The 19,920-nt window shown below is 45.0% G+C and overlaps 1 protein-coding gene across 1 annotated transcript in view; it reads right to left on the reverse strand.

The window, feature by feature from the left end:
• Window positions 1-19,920, reverse strand: part of LOC120553705 (filamin-C-like) — an 84,528-nt gene that overhangs the window by 57,470 nt on the left and 7,138 nt on the right. The window contains 7 exon segments of the mRNA XM_039792398.1: window positions 1,446-1,646; window positions 2,269-2,431; window positions 3,193-3,270; window positions 4,336-4,454; window positions 4,718-4,868; window positions 8,815-8,912; window positions 10,227-10,475. Coding sequence (XP_039648332.1) covers window positions 1,446-1,646; window positions 2,269-2,431; window positions 3,193-3,270; window positions 4,336-4,454; window positions 4,718-4,868; window positions 8,815-8,912; window positions 10,227-10,475 — 1,059 coding nt within the window.

The raw sequence follows: 19,920 nt of genomic DNA on the forward strand, positions 1-19,920 counted from the left end.
CAAGTCAAAGACAGGTAATGCCAAAGTCCATACATCCTTTCATCCATATTATCAAGTCAAGTCCAAAATTGACAAGTCCCAAGTCAAGTTCTAAGTCAAGTATAGACAGACAGGTTCAAGGCCTAAATTGAAACAGGCAAGTACCAAATCTAGGTAGCTGTCATGAACAAGCTCAAAGTCCAGACAAAACAACAGAGACCAAGTTCCAAGTCACAGCCTAAGTAAAGGCCCAAGTCAAGGCAGTGTGTCACAGTCGAGACAAACAAGTCTTAAGTCAAGTCCTACATCAAATCCAAGTCCAGTCAGCCAAGATCCCAAGTCAAAGACAGGTAGTGCGAAGTCCATCCATCCATATTATCAAGTCAAGTCAAAGATCAACAAGTTCCAAGTCTCAACTCATCTCCTAAGTCAAGTCCCAAGGCAAAAAAAAAGAGATTCGGAAGTCCAATCTAAGTCGAGTCAGATAAAAAGTCACCCAAGTCACATCCTAAGTAAAGGCCCAAGTCAAGACAGTGTGTCACAATGGAGGCAAACAAGTCTCAAGTCAAGTCCTAAATCAAATCCAAGTTTTATAAGACATGCTCCCATATTAAACAAGCCAGCAAGACCAGTGGAGCACCAAGAATATTACCAAACGCTGCAGCCCAAAACCTTGAGCGCCAACAGGTTCAGCCAATAAAACCCAGCGAGCAACAACTGTCCTATCAGACTTGGACTCAGACTGAACTACAGATTCGAAAGAACTGTTATAGAAATCAAAAACTTTTACTTCTTGAATCTGTCAGTCTAGACCAGTGTTTCTCAAATGGGGGTACGTGTACCCCAAGGGGAGGACTGGAGGACTGCAGGGGGGTACGTGAGTGTTTTTTTTTTAAGTTTTTGTCGCTGTTTGTCACTATTTTCGACCTGTTCTTGCCTTCCTTCCTCCCTTCCTTCCTTCCTTCATCCCTCCCTTCCTTCCTTTTTTCTACGGTCTTCTTTTTTTCTCCAAGTTTGTTTTTTCTTGTCACTTTTTACGAACTTTTTGTCGCTGTTTTCTAAGTTTTTGTTACTATTTTCCAACTATTCTTGCCTTACTTCCTTCTTTCTACCGACTTTTTACATTTAAAAAAAGTTTTTGTCGCCTTTTTTCATTAGCATTTAAATGTTTTTCAGTTACATGGTTGTTTGGTAAATCTATCTCTAGTCAGGGGGTACTTGGCTTCAAAACACAATTCAAATGGGGTACATTATTGTTAAGTTTGAGAACCACTGGTCTAGACATCAGATTCCAATGTGAGACTCGGATGAGATGTACATGCATTAGATACATTAGGTACCAAGTCAGATTCTGGTTAATGTTACATGGAAAATGAATTTATAACAAAATGATGGCTTCCATTTGAATTGTAAACTTTTTATGGAACAAGAATAGGAAGTGACAATGTCCAGTGTGTCAAACCTACCCTCTGAGATGTTGACAGTGAAAGGGCTTCTGGGAATCTGCTGCCCAGCAAAGGTCACGTAGACAGTGTGAGCGCCCTCCAGGATGGGAACATAGGTGCAGCGGAAAATACTGTCGCCTCTGTTCTCCAACACAATCTCCACTGTATCCCTGCGACCATTTGAATCCACAATAATGACGCCTACATCTCCAGCACCCGCCCCTGGAGAACAGACAGACAGACAGACAACAAGACTTTCAAACACTTAAAGAAGAATGTGACACTCCTTGAAACTATATCAGACAGACCGTTGTAACTTTGAGAACTAACACATAACTGAACGGGAAGATCTGTGGTAACACATAAGTCCAAATACTTCTACATTTGAACTCAAACTTGATCCTGACTGGGATCATTTTTCATTTTTGGAAGAGGGAGCAGTCATGTAGTCATGTATGCTCTTGTGCTTCCTGTTTAATGGTGCTGCATTGTATTAGTCAGTGTCTTTATTTTTTGTTGAGTTCTGGGGTTTTCTGTTTTTACTGTGTTTGTGTTTGTTAAGTTTTATGTATTTTAAACGCCCATCCAGGGAAAGGCATTGCCAATTAGCTAGGGCTATAAATGTTGTGGTGTGTGGCAGAGGTTTATGCTACATATGTCACTATACAAATAAACATTTAAATAAACCAAATTCTGGGAAAATATCACTGATTAGAAAAAGATCCCGAAGACACAAAGGCAGCGTTACAAAGATATAAAGTCCCTACATCTCCTTTGGTTGCGTCTTTTAGTATGCAAGTGCCTAAATCTGCGATGAAGTGTGTGTGTCTGTGTTTCTGATTACCTGCAGTGTAAATGTCAAAGTATGTAGGTTTGTTGGCCACATTTCCCGTCTGCTGCAGTCCCGGCCCGCGGGCCTGTACTCTGGTTGGGTCGCCCATCGCCTTGGAAACATTCACCATGAAGGGACTTCTGTCGATGTCCTGCCCAGCAAAAAGCACCTTCACCTGGGAGGAACAGTGACAGGACATGTAGCAAGAGAGCAGGCATCAACTTCCCCACTCTCTCCCACATCTACTCCAACAAAGTAACAAAGAAGGCCCAATCCATATCAGCTGAACCTAGCCCCCCGCCCCTTGTCCTGCTAGTTTAAGCTACTTCCCTCAGGCCGTAGGTACTAGGTCCTTATGTCTGTCTGCTGGCTGTACAAACAATTGCCCCTCGGGGACAATAAAGTTACCTTGACCTAGACTTGACCTTGACACGCAGGCCTGTCAGCGCTTCTGATAGTACGGTTTAATTACATCTCTAAAGTAACTTTGAGGCATGTGTTCTGTTGAAAGGGTTGCAAGAAATGTAAATGGACTGTATTTATAGAGCACTTTTCTAGTCTTAACTACTCCACTTCCAGTGGTGTAGTCTACGTGATACACAGGCATACGCAGTATAAAGACTAAGAAGGCTCCAGGATTTTCATATACCCACTTAAAAATGCCCAATGACCCACTACAACATACTTTCCATTATATTTTTGATATAATTTGAATTGTCATCTGTGTTTTTCTTCTTGGCATGGGCTAAATCAAGGGATTTCCACCATAAATTGGTGCACTCTTTATGGTTAGGAATTTATTAAATCATGAATCAGACCGTATTTTTGTCATGTACGACAAGTAAGGGCTCTTAGTGTTAAAGAAGACCATGAGATGTAGTTGAAAACCCTGAAAGCTAGCGAGTAGCTCTTGGCGCTGTGTGATTGATTCCTTACTCTATGCAGCCCCTCCACTTTGGGCAGGTAGACCACCGAGTAGCTTCTGTTCTTGTCGTTGTTGGGGATCACTCGAGCCTGACGGACACACAAACACAATCACTTTCAGCTGTGTGTGAATGAATCAGGGTTTCTGCAGGTTTCACCAACTCAAATTAAAGACCCTTTTAAGAACATTATGAATGAAATGTAAGACCAACGTAATGTAAGTACAACGGAGTGCAGAGTCACTAAATTATTTGCAAAGTGAATACATTTATTAAAATTAAATAAAAGTGAAACAGAGTTATAATAATCTGGTACATATGCACGCTGCGGACGGCGCACGTGTGTGTGTTTGTGTGTGTGTGCGCGCATGTGTGCGCATGTGTGCGTGTGTAAGCGTGTGTGTCTGCATGTGTGTGTCTGTGTGTGTGTGTGGGCGTCTATCTGTGTATGTGTGTGTGTGTGTGTGTGTGTGGGTGTGCGTCTACTGTGTGTGTGCGTGTGCGCATGTGTGCTCGTGTGTGTGCGTTGCGTGTGTGTCTGCATTTTTGTGTGTCTGTGTGTGTGTGTGTGTGTGTGTGTGTGTGTTATGTGGGGGCGTTGCGTGTGTGTGTGTGTGTGTGTGTGCTGTCTGTGTGTGTGTGTGTGTGTGCGTGTGTGTGTGTGTGTGTGTGTGTGTGTGTGTGTGTGTGTGTGTGTGTGTGTGTGTGTGTGTGTGTGTGTGTGTGTGTGCGTCTGTGTGTGTGTGTGTGTGTGTGTGTGTGTGTGTGTCTCCGAGCGGCTCACAGAACAGACTTCTTCTCTCCTGTAGCCTATCATTGCAACGCATCCGCATTGTAACAAAAGAAAGAACGCAAGAAGCATGAAACAGGTTTAAGTTTTCTCAGAACTGTTGGTGTCTTTCTAGTTTTCTGATTACATAATTACATATAGCAGTGTTTCCCCTACCATGGTGGTCCAAAATGATGTTAAAAAGCAGAGTTAGCACCGTAGAATAACCCGCCCTCAAGCTCTTAGAGGTAGCGTTACATGGACGAAGATACATTAAGACCTGTTTAAAATGATTTAAGACCTAGAACACATTTAAGACCTAGTGTGTGTGTGTGTGTGTGTGTGTGTGTGTGTGTGTGTGTTGTGTGTGTGTGTGTGTGGTCCCACCTCCTCCGTGTGTCCCTCTGGGTCCTCCACATAAACCAGAACTTCACCGAGTCCGGCCTCCACAGTTTCCACCAGAAACTCTGCAGGTTTCAGGACCACGTTCCCTCGAGGCTCAAGACCTGGCACACATGACAGGAAAAATACTCAGGACTGAGAGTGAGAGTGTGTGTGTGTGTGTATCTTAGTGTTTGTGTGTCTCTGCGTGTGTGTGTGTGTGTGTGTGTGTGTGTGTGTGTCTGTCTCTGCGTGTGTGTGTCTATGTGTGTGTGTTTTTGTGTGTGTGTGTGTGTGTTTGTGCGTCTGTGTGTGTGTCTGCCTGTGTGTTGTTTGTGTGTGTGTGTTTGTGTGTGTGTCTGTGTGTGTGTGTCGATGACGTCCTCACCTGGTCCGTAGGCTTTGGCCCTCTTGGGGTGCAGCGTCTTGGCCCTGAGGGGTGCGCCGGGCTTCAGTTTAGATTTGGGGAACTGAGACAGGTAGGTCATCACCGAGTGCTCGTCCACGTTGGGATCAACGATCTCCTCCGGAGCGATCACCTGGAGAACAACGACGAGGTTCACAGCTGCACATAATCCTCATAACTTCTTCCAAAAACACATCACTGACTGTTTACATGCCCATAATATGCTGCTTTTTGCCCTTAAAAGATAATATTCCGACTAGACACCATATACCATATCTTGCTTCCCGATACTGATTCCGATACCTGAACTTGCATACCGATCCGATACCAGTGTGTCATATGTTTTATTATGTTTTAATAGCAGTATACTTCTATCCCTGTATGCAGGGCTTTAAATTAACACCAGCCAAACGCTGGTAAAAGTTAACTCAAATTTGTCCGGTGATGAATGAAGCGAAGCGTTTGTTTTTTAATCAGCCGGCTGCAGAAACCATCCGACAAGTCAGTGTTTCCTGATTGGTCCATTTTCTGCCGAGACATTTCGGGCAGTTTGGTGTGCGTTTGGTGTTTGTTTGGTGTGTGTTTGGTGTGTGATTGGTGTGTGATTGGTGTGTATTTGGTGTGTGTTTGGTGTGTGATTGGTGTGTGTTTGGTGTGTATTTGGTGTGTATTTGGTGTGTGATTGGTGTGTGATTGGTGTGTGTCTGGTGTGTATTTGGTGTGTGTTTGGTGTGTGTCTGGTGTGTATTTGGTGTGTGTTTGGTGTGTGATTGGTGTGTGATTGGTGTGTGTTTGGTGTGTGTCTGGTGTGTGTTTGGTGTGTGTTTGGTGTGTGTTTGGTGTGTGTTTGGTGTGTGTTTGGTGTGTGATTGGTGTGTGTTTGGTGTGTGTCTGGTGTGTATTTGTTGTGTGTTTGGTGTGTGTTTGGTGTGTGTCTGGTGTGTGTTTGGTGTGTGTTTGGTGTGTGATTGGTGTGTATTGGTGTGTGTTTGGTGTGTGTCTGGTGTGTATTTGTTGTGTGTTTGGTGTGTGTTTGGTGTGTGTCTGGTGTGTATTTGGTGTGTGTTTGGTGTGTGTCTGGTGTGTATTTGGTGTGTGTTTGGTGTGTGATTGGTGTGTGATTGGTGTGTGTTTGGTGTGTGATTGGTGTGTGTCTGGTGTGTATTTGGTGTGTGTTTGGTGTGTGTTTGGCTCGGAAACGAGACAAACCAGAGGAGCTGAAATGAAGTCATTTAGGAAATAAAACGTGGAGATATTTTAGAGACTGAAGTAAATGATTATATTTTAATGAGATATGGGGAATGATAGAGGGAATGATAGAGGGAATGATGGGGAATGATAGAGGGAATGAGGGGGAATGAGAGGGGGAATGATGGGGAATGATAGAGGGAATGATGGGGAATGAGAGGGGAATGATAGGGGGAGAGGGAATGATGGGAATGTAGAGGGAATGATGGGGAATGATAGAGGGAATGATGGGGAATGATAGGAATGATAGGGGAATGAGAGGGAATGATGGGGAATGATAGAGGGAATGATGGGGAATGAGAGGGGGAATGATGGGGAATGATAGAGGGAATGATGGGGGAATGATGGGGAATGATAGAGGGAATGATGGGGAATGATAGAGGGAATGATGGGGAATGATAGAGGGAATGATGGGGAATGATAGAGGGAATGATGGGGAATGAGAGGGGGAATGATGGGGAATGATAGAGGGAATGAGAGGGGGAATGATAGAGGGAATGATGGGGAATGATAGAGGGAATGAGAGGGGGAATGATAGAGGGAATGATGGGGAATGATAGAGGGAATGATGGGGAATGAGAGAGGGAATGATGGGGGAATGATAGAGGGAATGAGGGGGAATGATAGAGGGAATGATGGGGAATGATAGGAATGGAGGGGGAGGGGGGTAGGGGAGAATGATAGAGGGAATGATGGGGAATGATAGAGGGAATGATGGGGAATGATAGGGAATGTGGGGGGGAAGATGGGGAATGAGAGGGGGATGTGGGGGTAGAGGGATGGGAAGTAGAGGGGGGAAAGGGAAGGGGGGGGGAAGGAGGGAATGTAGAGGGATGTAGGGGAGTAGGAATGATGGGGAATGATAGGAATGATGGGGATGATGAGGGAATGGAAGGGGGAGTAGGGAATGAGGGGGAATGATAGAGGGAATGATGGGGAATGATAGAGGGAATGATGGGGAATGATAGAGGGAATGATGGGAGTGAATGTAGGGGAATGATGGGGAATGATGGGGGAATGATGGGGAATGATAGAGGGAATGAGAGGGGGAAACGTAGCAGAAGATATTTCTTTATAAACCAGAACGTAGTGCTGGAGATGGAGCCTGAGTGTGGTGCGTGTAAACTCCCAGAGGCTCATTAGAGTTAAAAGGAGGAACGGAACATTTTGAATTAGTGAACGAAGAAGAGAAAATAATGGAGGAGTGAGTTTGACAGAGCAGCAGCTGGTGAACAGCTGGTGAACAGCTGTTCATTAGCAGAGCAGGAAGAGCTTTTTAAATCCCCCGCTGAAGTAAAAGCATCACTAACACGCTGTCAAAATACTCCTCCGGGACCACAACACAACCCTGAGTCTTCCAACCTAACCCAGGACCACAACACAACCCTGAGTCTTCCAACCTAACCCAGGACCACAACACAACTCTGGAGTCTTCAAACCTAACCCAGGACCACAACACAACTCTGGAGTCTTCAAACCTGACCCAGGACCACAACATAACTCTGGAGTCTTCAAACCTGACCCAGGCAGCAGGGTTTCCACATGTTGGTTTAGATCCTCTGAAACACGGAGTAGAGAGACTAGGAGGCTTAAACAAAGTGTGTGTGTGTGTGTGTCTGCCTGTGTGTGTCGTGTGTGTGTGTGTGTGTGTGTGTGTGTGTGTGTGTGTGTGTGTGTGCAAATGTAGTAAGAGGTTGCCATCTACTGTGATACACTGATGATGTAACTGTCCCTTTAACAACCAGATATTAAAGGGAGAGTTTTGGGGAATAATCCAGAACGTGAATAGACCAAACCTCAATAAACATAAAAACATCTGCTCCCAACACTTCATCAATCATCACACACATCGTTCATCAGCTGATAGCATTTGTTTTGTCCTCAACTCTGCTGCTAATTTAAAGTGCAGACTGCAAATAGACCAGATCGGCATTTAAGGCACGCACACACACACACACACACACACACACACACACATACACACAAACACATACACACACACACATACACACACACACACACATCACATACCACACACACATACCACACACAAACACATACACACACACACACACACACACACACACACAACACACACACACACACACACACACACACACACACACACACACACACACGCACATACACACAAACACATACACACACGCACAAACACAACACACACACACACACACACACGCACATACACACAAACACATACACACACGCACAAACACATACACACACACACAGACACATAGATACACTCACACAGACACACACACAGACACATAGATACACTCACACACACACACACACACTAACACGCACACACACACAAGCTAACACACACACAGACACACAGACACACACACACACACACACACAAGCTAACACACACACAGACACACAGACACACACACACACACACACACTTTATCATTAGACAGTATCATCTGGCTCAGGGCCTCTGAAAACAAGTGTTGGAATGTAACTAAGTACATGTACTCCAGTACTGTACTTCAGTACCAAATGTTGAGGTACTTGTACTTTACGTGAGTCTTTTCTTTTCATGACACTTTCTACTTCTACTCCGCTACATTTCAGAGAGAAATATTGGACTTTTTACTCTGCTACATTCATCTGACAGTGAACAAATGTGACGTTTTCGTCACTTTTCGTTTTTTCGACTTTCTTGATGCATTTTCCGCTGTTTTTGCCGCTTTTGTGACATTGTCCTGCTGGGGATTAATGCAGCTTTAAGGAGCTTCAGCTTTGGCCCTTGGTTAAAGGTTATAGAAGACAAAGGTTGAGCAACAGGTGAGCGTTACCTGAGGCACTCCGAGCCAGTCGTCGGCCTGCTGCATGGCCTCCCTGGCGTTCTCCACCGGCTGACTGGGATCCCACGTTTCCCAGTCTGGACAGAGACCTGAAGGCAGCACAGAGACGTCAGTGATATGTGAGCTGCAATTCTGCCACGTGAGATCATTTCCTCTCCTGTTAATGTCGACACACTTCACTTATCAAAACTAAAGCAGACGTGGGAGTCCTGCAGGGCCCACGGCAGAGAGGCATGCTGGGTAAACGCTAGGGGCGCCCGCAGTCCCGATGGGTAAAGAAAAGTTAAATATAATAAGAGGACAGCGTCAGAAATGTTAGAAAAACTGAAAAAAATTGTCAGACACGTCGAAGTGTAGAAAAAAACAGCAAAATTGAACACACACACATATACACACAACCACACACAGATGCACGCACACACACACACAGACGCACGCCCAAATACACACACACGCAGACAAACACACACACTCAGACAGAGACAGACACACACAGACAGAGACACACACAGAGACACAGACACAAACACACACACAGGCACAAAACGTCTAGAAAAAGCAACAAAAAGGCCGACAAAAAACATATATTATATAAAGCTGTGTGTGGGTTAGGGTTAGAGGGTTAGGTGGTTGTGATTGTGTCTGGGTTAGGGTTAGGGGCTTGTGTCTGTGCATGTTAGGGTTAGAGGGTTAGGGGCTTGTGTCAGTGCAGGTTAGGGTTAGGGTGTTAGAGGGTTAGGGGCTTGTGTCTGTGCATGTTAGGGTTAGGGGGTTAGAGGGTTAGGGGCTTGTGTCTGTGCAGGTCAGGGTTAGGGGGTTAGGGGCTTGTGTCTGTGCATGTTAGGGTTAGGGGGTTAGAGGGTTAGGGGCTTGTGTCTGTGCAGGTCAGGGTTAGGGGGTTAGGGGCTTGTGTCTGTGCAGGTTAGGGTTAGGGGGTTAGAGGGTTAGGGGCTTGTGTCTCTGTAGGTCAGGGTTAGGGGGTTAGAGGTTAGGGGCTTGTGTCTGTGCAGGTTAAGGTTAGGGGTTAGAGGGTTAGGGCTTGTGTCTCTGTGGGTCAGGGTTAGGGGTTAGAGGGTTAGGGGCTTGTGTCTGTGCAGGTTAGGGTTAGGGGGTTAGAGGGTTAGGGGCTTGTGTCTGTGTAGGTCAGGGTTAGGGGGTTAGAGGGTTAGGGGCTTGTGTCTGTGTAGGTCAGGGTTAGGGGGTTAGAGGGTTAGGGGCTTGTGTCTGTGTAGGTCAGGGTTAGGGGGTTAGAGGGTTAGGGGCTTGTGTCTGTGCAGGTTAGGGTTAGGGGGTTAGAGGGTTAGGGGGTTAGAGGGTTAGGGGCTTGTGTCTGTGTAGGTTAGGGTTAGGGGGTTAGAGGGTTAGGGGGTTAGAGGGTTAGGGGCTTGTGTCTGTGTGCGTACCCGGGGCACAGTTGTCCACCAGCGCCCCCAGAGCCTTGCCGTCCCTCCAGTCCCGGTGGAAGTTGGTGATGGGGAGCTGGGGCACCTTGTTCTGGATCCAGCCCAGCAGACGCTGCTTGGGCGTCAGCTTCTTGGCGTCTTCGTCGTCCTCGTCCTCCCACATGGGCATGGAGATGGAGTAGTGCAGGATCAGGGTCCAGATCAGACCCAGGATCAGCTTCAGGTTCCCGTCCACGATGGCTTTAGAGTCTGAGAGATGGAGGGGAACCCAAAGACATTTATCCTTTTATTATCGTTGTGTGTGTGTGTGTGCGCGTGTGTATGTATGTGTGTGTGACTGAGTGAGTGTGTGTATGTGAGTGTGTGTGTGTGTGTGTGTGGTTGTGTGTGTGTGTGTGTCTGTGTGTTTGTGTGAGTATGTGTGTGTGTTGTTGTGTGGTTGTGTGTGTGCGTGTGAGTGAGTGTGTGTGAGTGTGTTTGTGTGTGTGTGTGTGTCTGTGTGTGAGTGAGTGAGTGTGTGTCTCTGTCTCTGTGTGTGTGTGTGTGTGTGTGTGTGTGTGTGTGTGTGTGTGTGTGTGTGTGTGTGTGTGTGTGTGTGTGTGTGTGTGTGTGTGTGGTAGCTGCGTTGATTTTCCGGTCCAGTCAGAGAGACTGAGGAGAAATGACACTAAAGTGAAACGTTATTTTAAAACCCTCAAAGATTTCGGGGCTGAAGAAACAGAAACTTCTCATCTGCTGCTCGCCAAAATAAAAGTTCACGGCTTCACGGTTGTTTGTCTTTGAGCTGACTATTAACTTGAAGGTTTGATCTATCGACAGCAGAGATGATGTCATCGGGCCCCCAGCCGGAGGAATGAGGTCAGTTTAAATAGGAAACACATGCATACACACACACACACACACACACACATGCATACACACACACAGTCTCACATACACACACCCACCCACCCACACACACACCAACACATATGCACACAGAGAGACACACACACACACACACAGAGAGAGAGACACACACACACACAGAGAGAGAGACACACACACACACACACAAAAGCACACGCGCACACACACATACCCACACACACGCACACAGAGACACGCACACACACACACACACACACACACACACACACACACACACACACACCTAAACTTTGAGTCAAACCACCGATGACTCATGGTCCTGCTTCACTTCATTTTAAACGTTTCTTCATCGTGTTTTCATGGCGTCGTGTGTCATCTTTTAGCCATGGTTACCGATGGTAACGTCACACGTTAATGTTTCTGATGGATCGCCCAATCAGAAGACAGAGTCAGAGAAAATGAATGAGTGTTTGTGGCAGACTGCTGCGTGAAGAGTTGGTACAGCCCACAGCTGTTCATTCATTCATTCATTCATTGTCACTGACTCATTTCATTTAATATATTATAGAGGAACATTTAAAAGCAACAATTAAGTCACAATAAACGGGCCTGACTCAGTTTAAAAACTGGTTTCCAGAAGGTTCCTGTTCTGCAGCAACATAGAACATTGAACACAACTTTGGGACATTTATACGGGACATTATCACGGACTAGAAAGATACAATAAAACATGAAATACGGACAAACAAGACAAGAACAATACATGAACAATCAATCAGTCCTTCCAGAAAAATGCGAGTGAGTTTTTTTGGGATTGTTGCGGGCCAAAAATCTTTGATTATGCGGCATGTTTTCTTAAAAAATTGCGATGGAATATGCGGGTTATTTATGCAATTTTATGCGATGATTGGTAGCCGATGCCCAAGGCTTTGTTGTCCTCATCCCTCCATTTGATTTGGGAGAATTAGGGTTTTACCTTGTGTATTTTTTAGAACCTGTGTCTCCATTCCTTGCCTCCCACTTTGCCCTGCCCTGGTCTGAGGGAGAAACCCCCAGCTTTCAGGATCTCTTCAACGTTTGCTGTGATTTTTGTCATGTGTATTCGGGTCTTGCAAAAACTTGCAGTTTGATGAAAAAGAGAAAAAACACAGATCCCCCCCCCCCCAACACTCTGCTTTTCGATGATGTTCATGTCATGTAATTACATCATTTCATAACGTTCCCATGGCAACAGGGGAAAATGGCTGCTCTTGTGTGAAGTAAACTCAACATTTTTCAACTTTTTGCTGAGATATATTATGGGACTTTTTTGCAACAAAAATGCGGGGATCACGACATCATGCAAGCCCCGCATATTTGGCGCGGAAATCGGCAATTTATGCAGCGAAAGTGCGGAGTATTTGGAAAAATGCGCCCCCCCCCACGTAAATATGCAGACTTCGGCTGATTATGCGTTGAATTATGCGATCGCATAATCACGTTTTTCTGGAGGGATGGTCATATATGTGTGCAAGTGTGACTATCAAGAAGAAACAGTTTATATGACTTTTTAAAATATGTGTTCAGATGTGATGGGGAATGTCATTCCAAATATTGGTGTAAATATAGAAAAAGGATTTCTGACCATAGTTGTTTTTGTATGGTGGGGGGAGACTGGAATGAGAGCCTGTGAGACTGACCTAGTGAAGGTCTCATGTTATGTGTCAGGAGAAGTGCAGCAAGTGTTGGTGAAGTGCTATTTTGAATCTGAATATAAAATGCGATAGCGTGGCTGTTTATGTAGTTCTGGTAAGTCAGAGCGTTTGAGCGTGTGAGTCCAACGATGAGACCACTTTGGAAGAGGACTGTGGATCTTAAGTGCTCGGTAGTATAGTCGTGCTGACTGTCCTCTCTTCACTTCGGCTCACACCGACCTTCCTCACACACAGATACGGAGATAATAACTGTCCAAAATGATTTTAAAAAGAGACCTAACACAACCACAAAGGAAACATAAATGACCCAAAGAGACACAACACGACTACAAGACACAAACACCCACAAAGACACACTAAACGTACGGAGGAAATCGCGTTTTCTTTAATTGAAAAACAACATTTTGTTGAAGGACGCCTGAACCCCCCACCACAAAGCCAGGGAATCTAACTGTTGTTGGTGGGGATGTGTGTGTGTGTGTGTGTGTGTGTGTGTGTGTGTGTGTGTGTGTGTGTGTGTGTGTGTGTGTGTGTGTGTGTGTGTGTGTGGTTGTGTGTGTGAGTGTGTGTGTCTGTGCGTGTGTGAATGTGTCTCAGTGTGTGTGAGTGTGTGTGTGAGTGAGTGTGTGTGATGTGTCCGGTGTGTGTGAGTGTGTGTGTGTGTGAGTGTGTGAATGTTCTGTGTGTGTGTGTGTGTGTGTGTGTGAGTGTGTGTGAATGTGTCTCAGTGTGTGTGAGTGTGTGTGTGTGTGAGTGTGTGTGAATGTGTCTCAGTGTGTGTGAGTGTGTGTGTGTGTGTGTGAGTGTGTGTGAATGTGTCTCAGTGTGTATGTGTGAGTGAGTGTGTGTGTATGTGTGTGTGTGTGAATGTGTCTGTGTGTGTGTGTGTGTGTGTGAGTGTGCGTGTGTGTGCGAGTGTATGAGTGTGTGTGTGTGTGTTTGTGTCTCTATGTGTGTGCATGTGTGTGGGTGCCTGAACCCGCCCCCCCTACATGTTCCACTAAGCCAGGGAATCTAACCGTTTTCTCATGAATCACATTTTCCCTCCCTGACCTCGGCCGTGTGTTATTCCACTCTCTCAGGAAGCCCAGTGTCCAGAGATTAGACCGGCCCGGGCTCTCAGGAAGCCCAGTGTCCAGAGATTAGTCCGCCCGGGCTCGGGGTTCGGAGCGACGCTGTAATCTTTCCCCAGGAAACTGGAGCCGCTGCAGTTTGTTTGTTCTGCTCAGATCAGCTGGAGCTTTTTGTTCTCGGGGGGGGGGAAACGCACGGGATGTTTTTATCAGACCTTTATCAGACATATGGTGAGAGCTGCAGGCACTCTCACACACACACACACACACACACACACACACACACACACACACACACACACACACACACACACACACACACACACACACACACACACACACACACACACACACACACACACACACACACACAGACGGTGACACACACACAGACACAAACACACACACACACAGATGGAGACACACACACACACAGACACACAAACAGGCACACACAGAGAGACAAACACACACACACACACACACACACACACACACACACACACACACACAGTTGTACTGTACTTTAAAGTCCATCTCCAGACACATTTCAAAGTAAAACTCCTGTTATGTTATAATTGTGTTTAACATGGTTTACCCACATAAACAGTCAAATAAAATCAGGGATGCCCTGAATCCAGGATTGGGCTTCTGATTGGGCTGAATATTGGGCTTTCTGACGGGGTTCTGGTTTCGGCTGAACCTTAGAGTTTGTTCCCAGGGAACCGAACCCTACGCTTGCACTACGCTGGTCTCCGTAACGACGGCGCCGTTGATTAAGGTAAGGTCTTTACGTAGGTGGAGCGTTCAATGCAGTTGGCTGTAGGGCTGGGAATCACCAGAGGCCTTACGATACGATATCATCACGATACTTACATCACGATACCATATTATTGCGATTTCAAACATACTGCAATCTTCTGCGATATATTGCACTTTATTACCTTGTTTCCAACTCTAAATGATGTCCCCAAAAGGAAACTTTGTCAACATCTGTTTCATCTAAAAAAAATACATTTCTCTGTTTGGCGTCTGTGTATCAATACGGTATTACCACAGAAAATATTGCGATACTATGACCCTGTTTACACGTACATGGTTAATTTTACAAATGGAGACATTTCCCTTCGTTTACACGCAAACGGAGAATTCTCCTCTGAAACCGAGTCTTTCTAAAAACTCCGGCCAGAGTGGAGATTTTTGAGATCTTCGTTTGCACGTTTGCACGTAAACTGAGACAAACGGAGGTTTAGGGAGCTGAGAGAGAGAAAGGGGAAGTGATTCGTTGCTGTTGTTGCTATTTTCGGAGATTCTGATTGGCTAACGTGGGCTTGAGCTTCTCGTTACACCGCCACCTACAGGTCTGGCGTGCTCTTGATGACATCGACGGCATATATACACGGGTACATGTAAACGAACACTTTTCTGAAAACTGACAGCTGTGCACAATGTTATTTTTTAAAACGGAGAGGTTGAAATGTCTGTTTATGAAAATAGCCGCCCATGTGTAAACGTAGCATATGCTGTATTGATTTCCCCCCCACCCCTAGTAGGCTGTGAGGAAGTGAACATGGATCTGGTGAGCAGAACAAGTGTTGTTTGGCAGAACTTTCAGTCAAAAGAAGGCCATTCAAGTCCAGCTACATGTTCAATCTGTTCAATGCTGATTGGTCTGGTGGTGGCGAGGACCCTAAACTGTACACAACATGGCCGCTGTTACAACATCTGGTCTGAAACATCTGAAAGAATACGAGTTGTGCACGAAGGAATCTCCAGACAGCAGCCAGAATGCAGCAACTTCAGGTACGGCAAAGGAAGGACAGCCACAGCCAATAACTGGTGTTAACCACACGACCATTACCAGCTTTGGTAGCCCTACACCGAACAAACAGTGGGCCTCAGATCACCAGAGCCATTCATGCAGCAATTGGGAAAATGATCGATAGGATTCAGTTTCGGATTCGGCAAAATCTTAACCAGTGGATTTGGTATTCGGCCGAACCCCAAAAATATATTTCAACATTTTTTTTCTAGTTTTTCAACTTTTTTTCTGTCGAAATATTACAATTTTTTTTTTTTTTTTTATTTCGACTTTTTTTTTCTTTAAATTTTCCAACTTTTTTCTTACATTTGTAGACTTTTTTTTCTCAAAATATTCAAAATTTTGGAAAGTTTTCTCTCTATATAAGATGTATAATAGACATATTATATAGTAAGTATGTGTCTCTCTGTGTGTCCCTGCAGAGACACCGTAGTCTGCAGCAGCAGCAACACGTCTGTCTGTTAACGACCGTCAACCCTCGCCGGTCACCAACGGCAACCAAACAAACAGGCTGCAGAGAAACACTCAAGTCTTTATGAGGCTGCAGAGACCTACAGGAAGGAAGGAACAGCCATGACGGTTATTCCACTGGGATTCTGAATCAGGGCTGCAAAATAAAAACACTTTCTCAGGTCAAGTCCAGCTGAAGTCTTTAAATGTCACATTAATATATATTATATATAATATATATATAATATTAAAGTGATATCAAACAGGACAGGGCAGCAAACCTCCAGATTTGAGAGGCTGAAAAAACATTTTCTGTTATTGTCCCACTGAATGCTTGCTCTTCGGGGGAATTACTGGAATTGTTGGGTTTTGTAAATTATAGAGTGTGGTCTAGACCTACTCTATCTGTAAAGTGTCTGGAGATAACTCTCGTTATGATGTGATACTATAAATAAAACTGAATTGAAGTGTGTGTGTGTGCGCGTGTGTCTGTGTGTATGTTTGTGTGTGTGTGTCTGTGTGTCTCTGTGTATGTGTGTGTGTGTGTGTGTGTGTGTGTGTGTGTGTATATATGTGTGTGTGTGTGTGTGTATATATGTGTGTATATATGTGTGTATATGTGTGTGTCTGATGATTAAATGACTTTAATCAGGGGCGGAGAGGTTTCTGGGTCACCAAATACTTTTTCTGTTTGTGTATTCAAATTATACTCAGGGTAACTACAGGGTAACTACAGGGTAACTACTGGGGCAAAAGATTCCTTGGTTATTATTCCTGGATATGGCAGAGGGAGGCTGAGTCCTCAGCAGCGGCCCAGGATGCGTGGCAACCCCCCCCCCTCTCATTTCCTGACTATATCTGCACTAAAAAAAAATAAGAAACCCCAAAAGAACACATTCTCACACACACACACACACACACACACACACACACACACACACACACACACACACACACACACACACACACACACACACACACACACAAAAAAAAAAAAAAAAAAAAAAAAAAAAAACACACACACACACACAGAGCAGGTGGACAGCAGCTATATAAATGTGTGTTTGACTTCACAAAGACTATTTAAAGACACACACACCTGTGATCTATGAAAGCCTTAAGTGTGCATTTCCAGCCAACAGCTGGAGGTTTAAAATCCTTGAGAGAGGGACAGTAACACACACACACACACACACACACTTCAGTCTGATAATATCACACGGCCTCTGTGTCGCATTGTTGCTCATTAATAGAAAATAAAATCTCTTTATATTTTTCAATGTATGACTGAAACGTCCGTATGATGATGTTTCACTGTTTTTAACAACTTCACAGTTTGAAGTGAATGAAAACAGAGGAGAAACCAGCAGGACCTGCAACTCCAACAAGAGAGTTTTGTGATGTTACAAAGAAAACGCAATTTAATATTTTGGCCGGTAAAGAAGATGCTTGGCCGGCGGACTTTTTCATCTCCCTGTTAGTCAAAAAGTTTCATTATTCATTAACGGTCATAGACATATTTTAGAAATCAATGCCCGTGTGTTGGAGAGCAAACTGCGGCCGATGAAGTGAAGGCCTTCTGAGACAGACAGACCGCTGCCAAGATACAAACAGACGCCGCTAAAGTAGTTTTAAAGATTTTTTAACCTTTATTTATTCAGGGAAGGTTCACTGAGAGGCAGCCTCTCTTTTGCCGGAACGCCCTGATCGCATTCACACAGTTCCACATTCATACCTGGAAGCTGCCCATTACTACCACAGTCTGATCTGATCACATTCATACTGGAAGCTGCCCAGTACAACCACAGTCTGATCTGATCACATTCATACCTGGAATCTGCCCAGTACCACCACAGTCTGATCTGATCACATTCATACCTGGAATCTGCCCAGTACCACCACAGTCTGATCTGATCACATTCATACCTGGAATCTGCCCCAGTACCACCACAGTCTGATCTGATCACATTCATACTGGAAGCTGCCCAGTACCACCACAGTCTGATCTGATCACATTCATACTGGAAGCTGCCCAGTACAACCACAGTCTGATCTGATCACATTCATACCTGGAAGCTGCCCATTACACCACAGTCTGATCTGATCACATTCATACTGGAAGCTGCCCAGTACAACCACAGTCTGATCTGATCACATTCATACCTGGAAGCTGCCCAGTACCACCACAGTCTGATCTGATCACATTCATACTGGAAGCTGCCCAGTACCACCACAGTCTGATCTGATCACATTCATACCTGGAATCTGCCCAGTACCACCACAGTCTGATCTGATCACATTCATACTGGAAGCTGCCCAGTACCACCACAGTCTGATCTGATCACATTCATACTGGAAGCTGCCCAGTACCACCACAGTCTGATCTGATCACATTCATACTGGAAGCTGCCCAGTACCACCACAGTCTGATCTGATCACATTCATACCTGGAAGCTGCCCAGTACAACCACAGTCTGGTCTGATCACATTCAAAGTCAAAGTCTCTTCATTAGTCTCCCTAATAGGGCTGGGAAAAAATCGATTTGATTTAAAAATCAAGTTGGTAGGTCAAATCGTTTCATATTTTCAAAAAAACAATTTTTTAAATTCTTTTTCTCCCCCTCTTCAGTATAGCATGCATACATTTTGCATTCGCCAAATCTTCCTTCAGGGTTTCCGTAGCACGCTCCCTGCAACGCAGCCCTCTGCCCCCTTTTTATTATAATATTTTAGGGCTAACAACACCCGACGATACATCTACGTCTACGCAAGATTTGTTAAAAAGCTCCAACCACCGGAGAAGACTGTAATTTACTGACAGTATGTAGATATGTCAAAATATTCAGACTTCAAAAGATAGATTCTACCCAGAAGTTATTGGAAACAGACGTGATTGGCTGTATATCAGACTGGAGAAATACTAAAATGTTTTGGAGTACTAGTATGAACTAGCAGAAAACGGAAATACTTAAAGTAGTGAAGGAGTAGTTTAGTAAACGGCGGTCTGTTGAGGCTCCAGCTGTCGCTTTGAAAAGCTCCGGAACAACTGGGACAGCAGCTGACACACACACACACACACACACACACACACACACACACACACACACACACACACACACACACACACACACAGAGACAGACAGACGAACACAAACATACACACATACACACACACACACACACACACACACACACACACACACACACACACACACACACACACACACACACACATAAAACAGTCCACACACACACACACACACACACACACACACACACACACACACACACACACACACACACACAGACAGACAGAAACATACACACATACACACACACACACACACACACACACACACACACACACACACACACACACAGACACAGACAGACAGACAGACAGAAACATACACACACACACACACACACACACACACACACACACACACACACACACACACACACAGATACACACACACACACAGATACACACACACACACACACACACACACACACACACAGATACACACACACACACACACAACCACACACACAGCCACACACACACACACACACACACACACACACACACACACACACACACACACACACACACACACACACACACACACACACACACACACACACACACACACACACACACACACACACACACAGAGCATTCATCCCTCTCAGACCTCGTGATATGTAACAAGAAGCTTTGTTGTTGGGAGTGAACGATGATGACAGTCAGCTGCTTCAGCAGGAAACAGACGACCTCAGA

Source organism: Perca fluviatilis, chromosome 23 (assembly GCF_010015445.1).
Source record: "Perca fluviatilis chromosome 23, GENO_Pfluv_1.0, whole genome shotgun sequence".
Classification (NCBI taxonomy): Eukaryota; Metazoa; Chordata; class Actinopteri; order Perciformes; family Percidae; genus Perca; species Perca fluviatilis.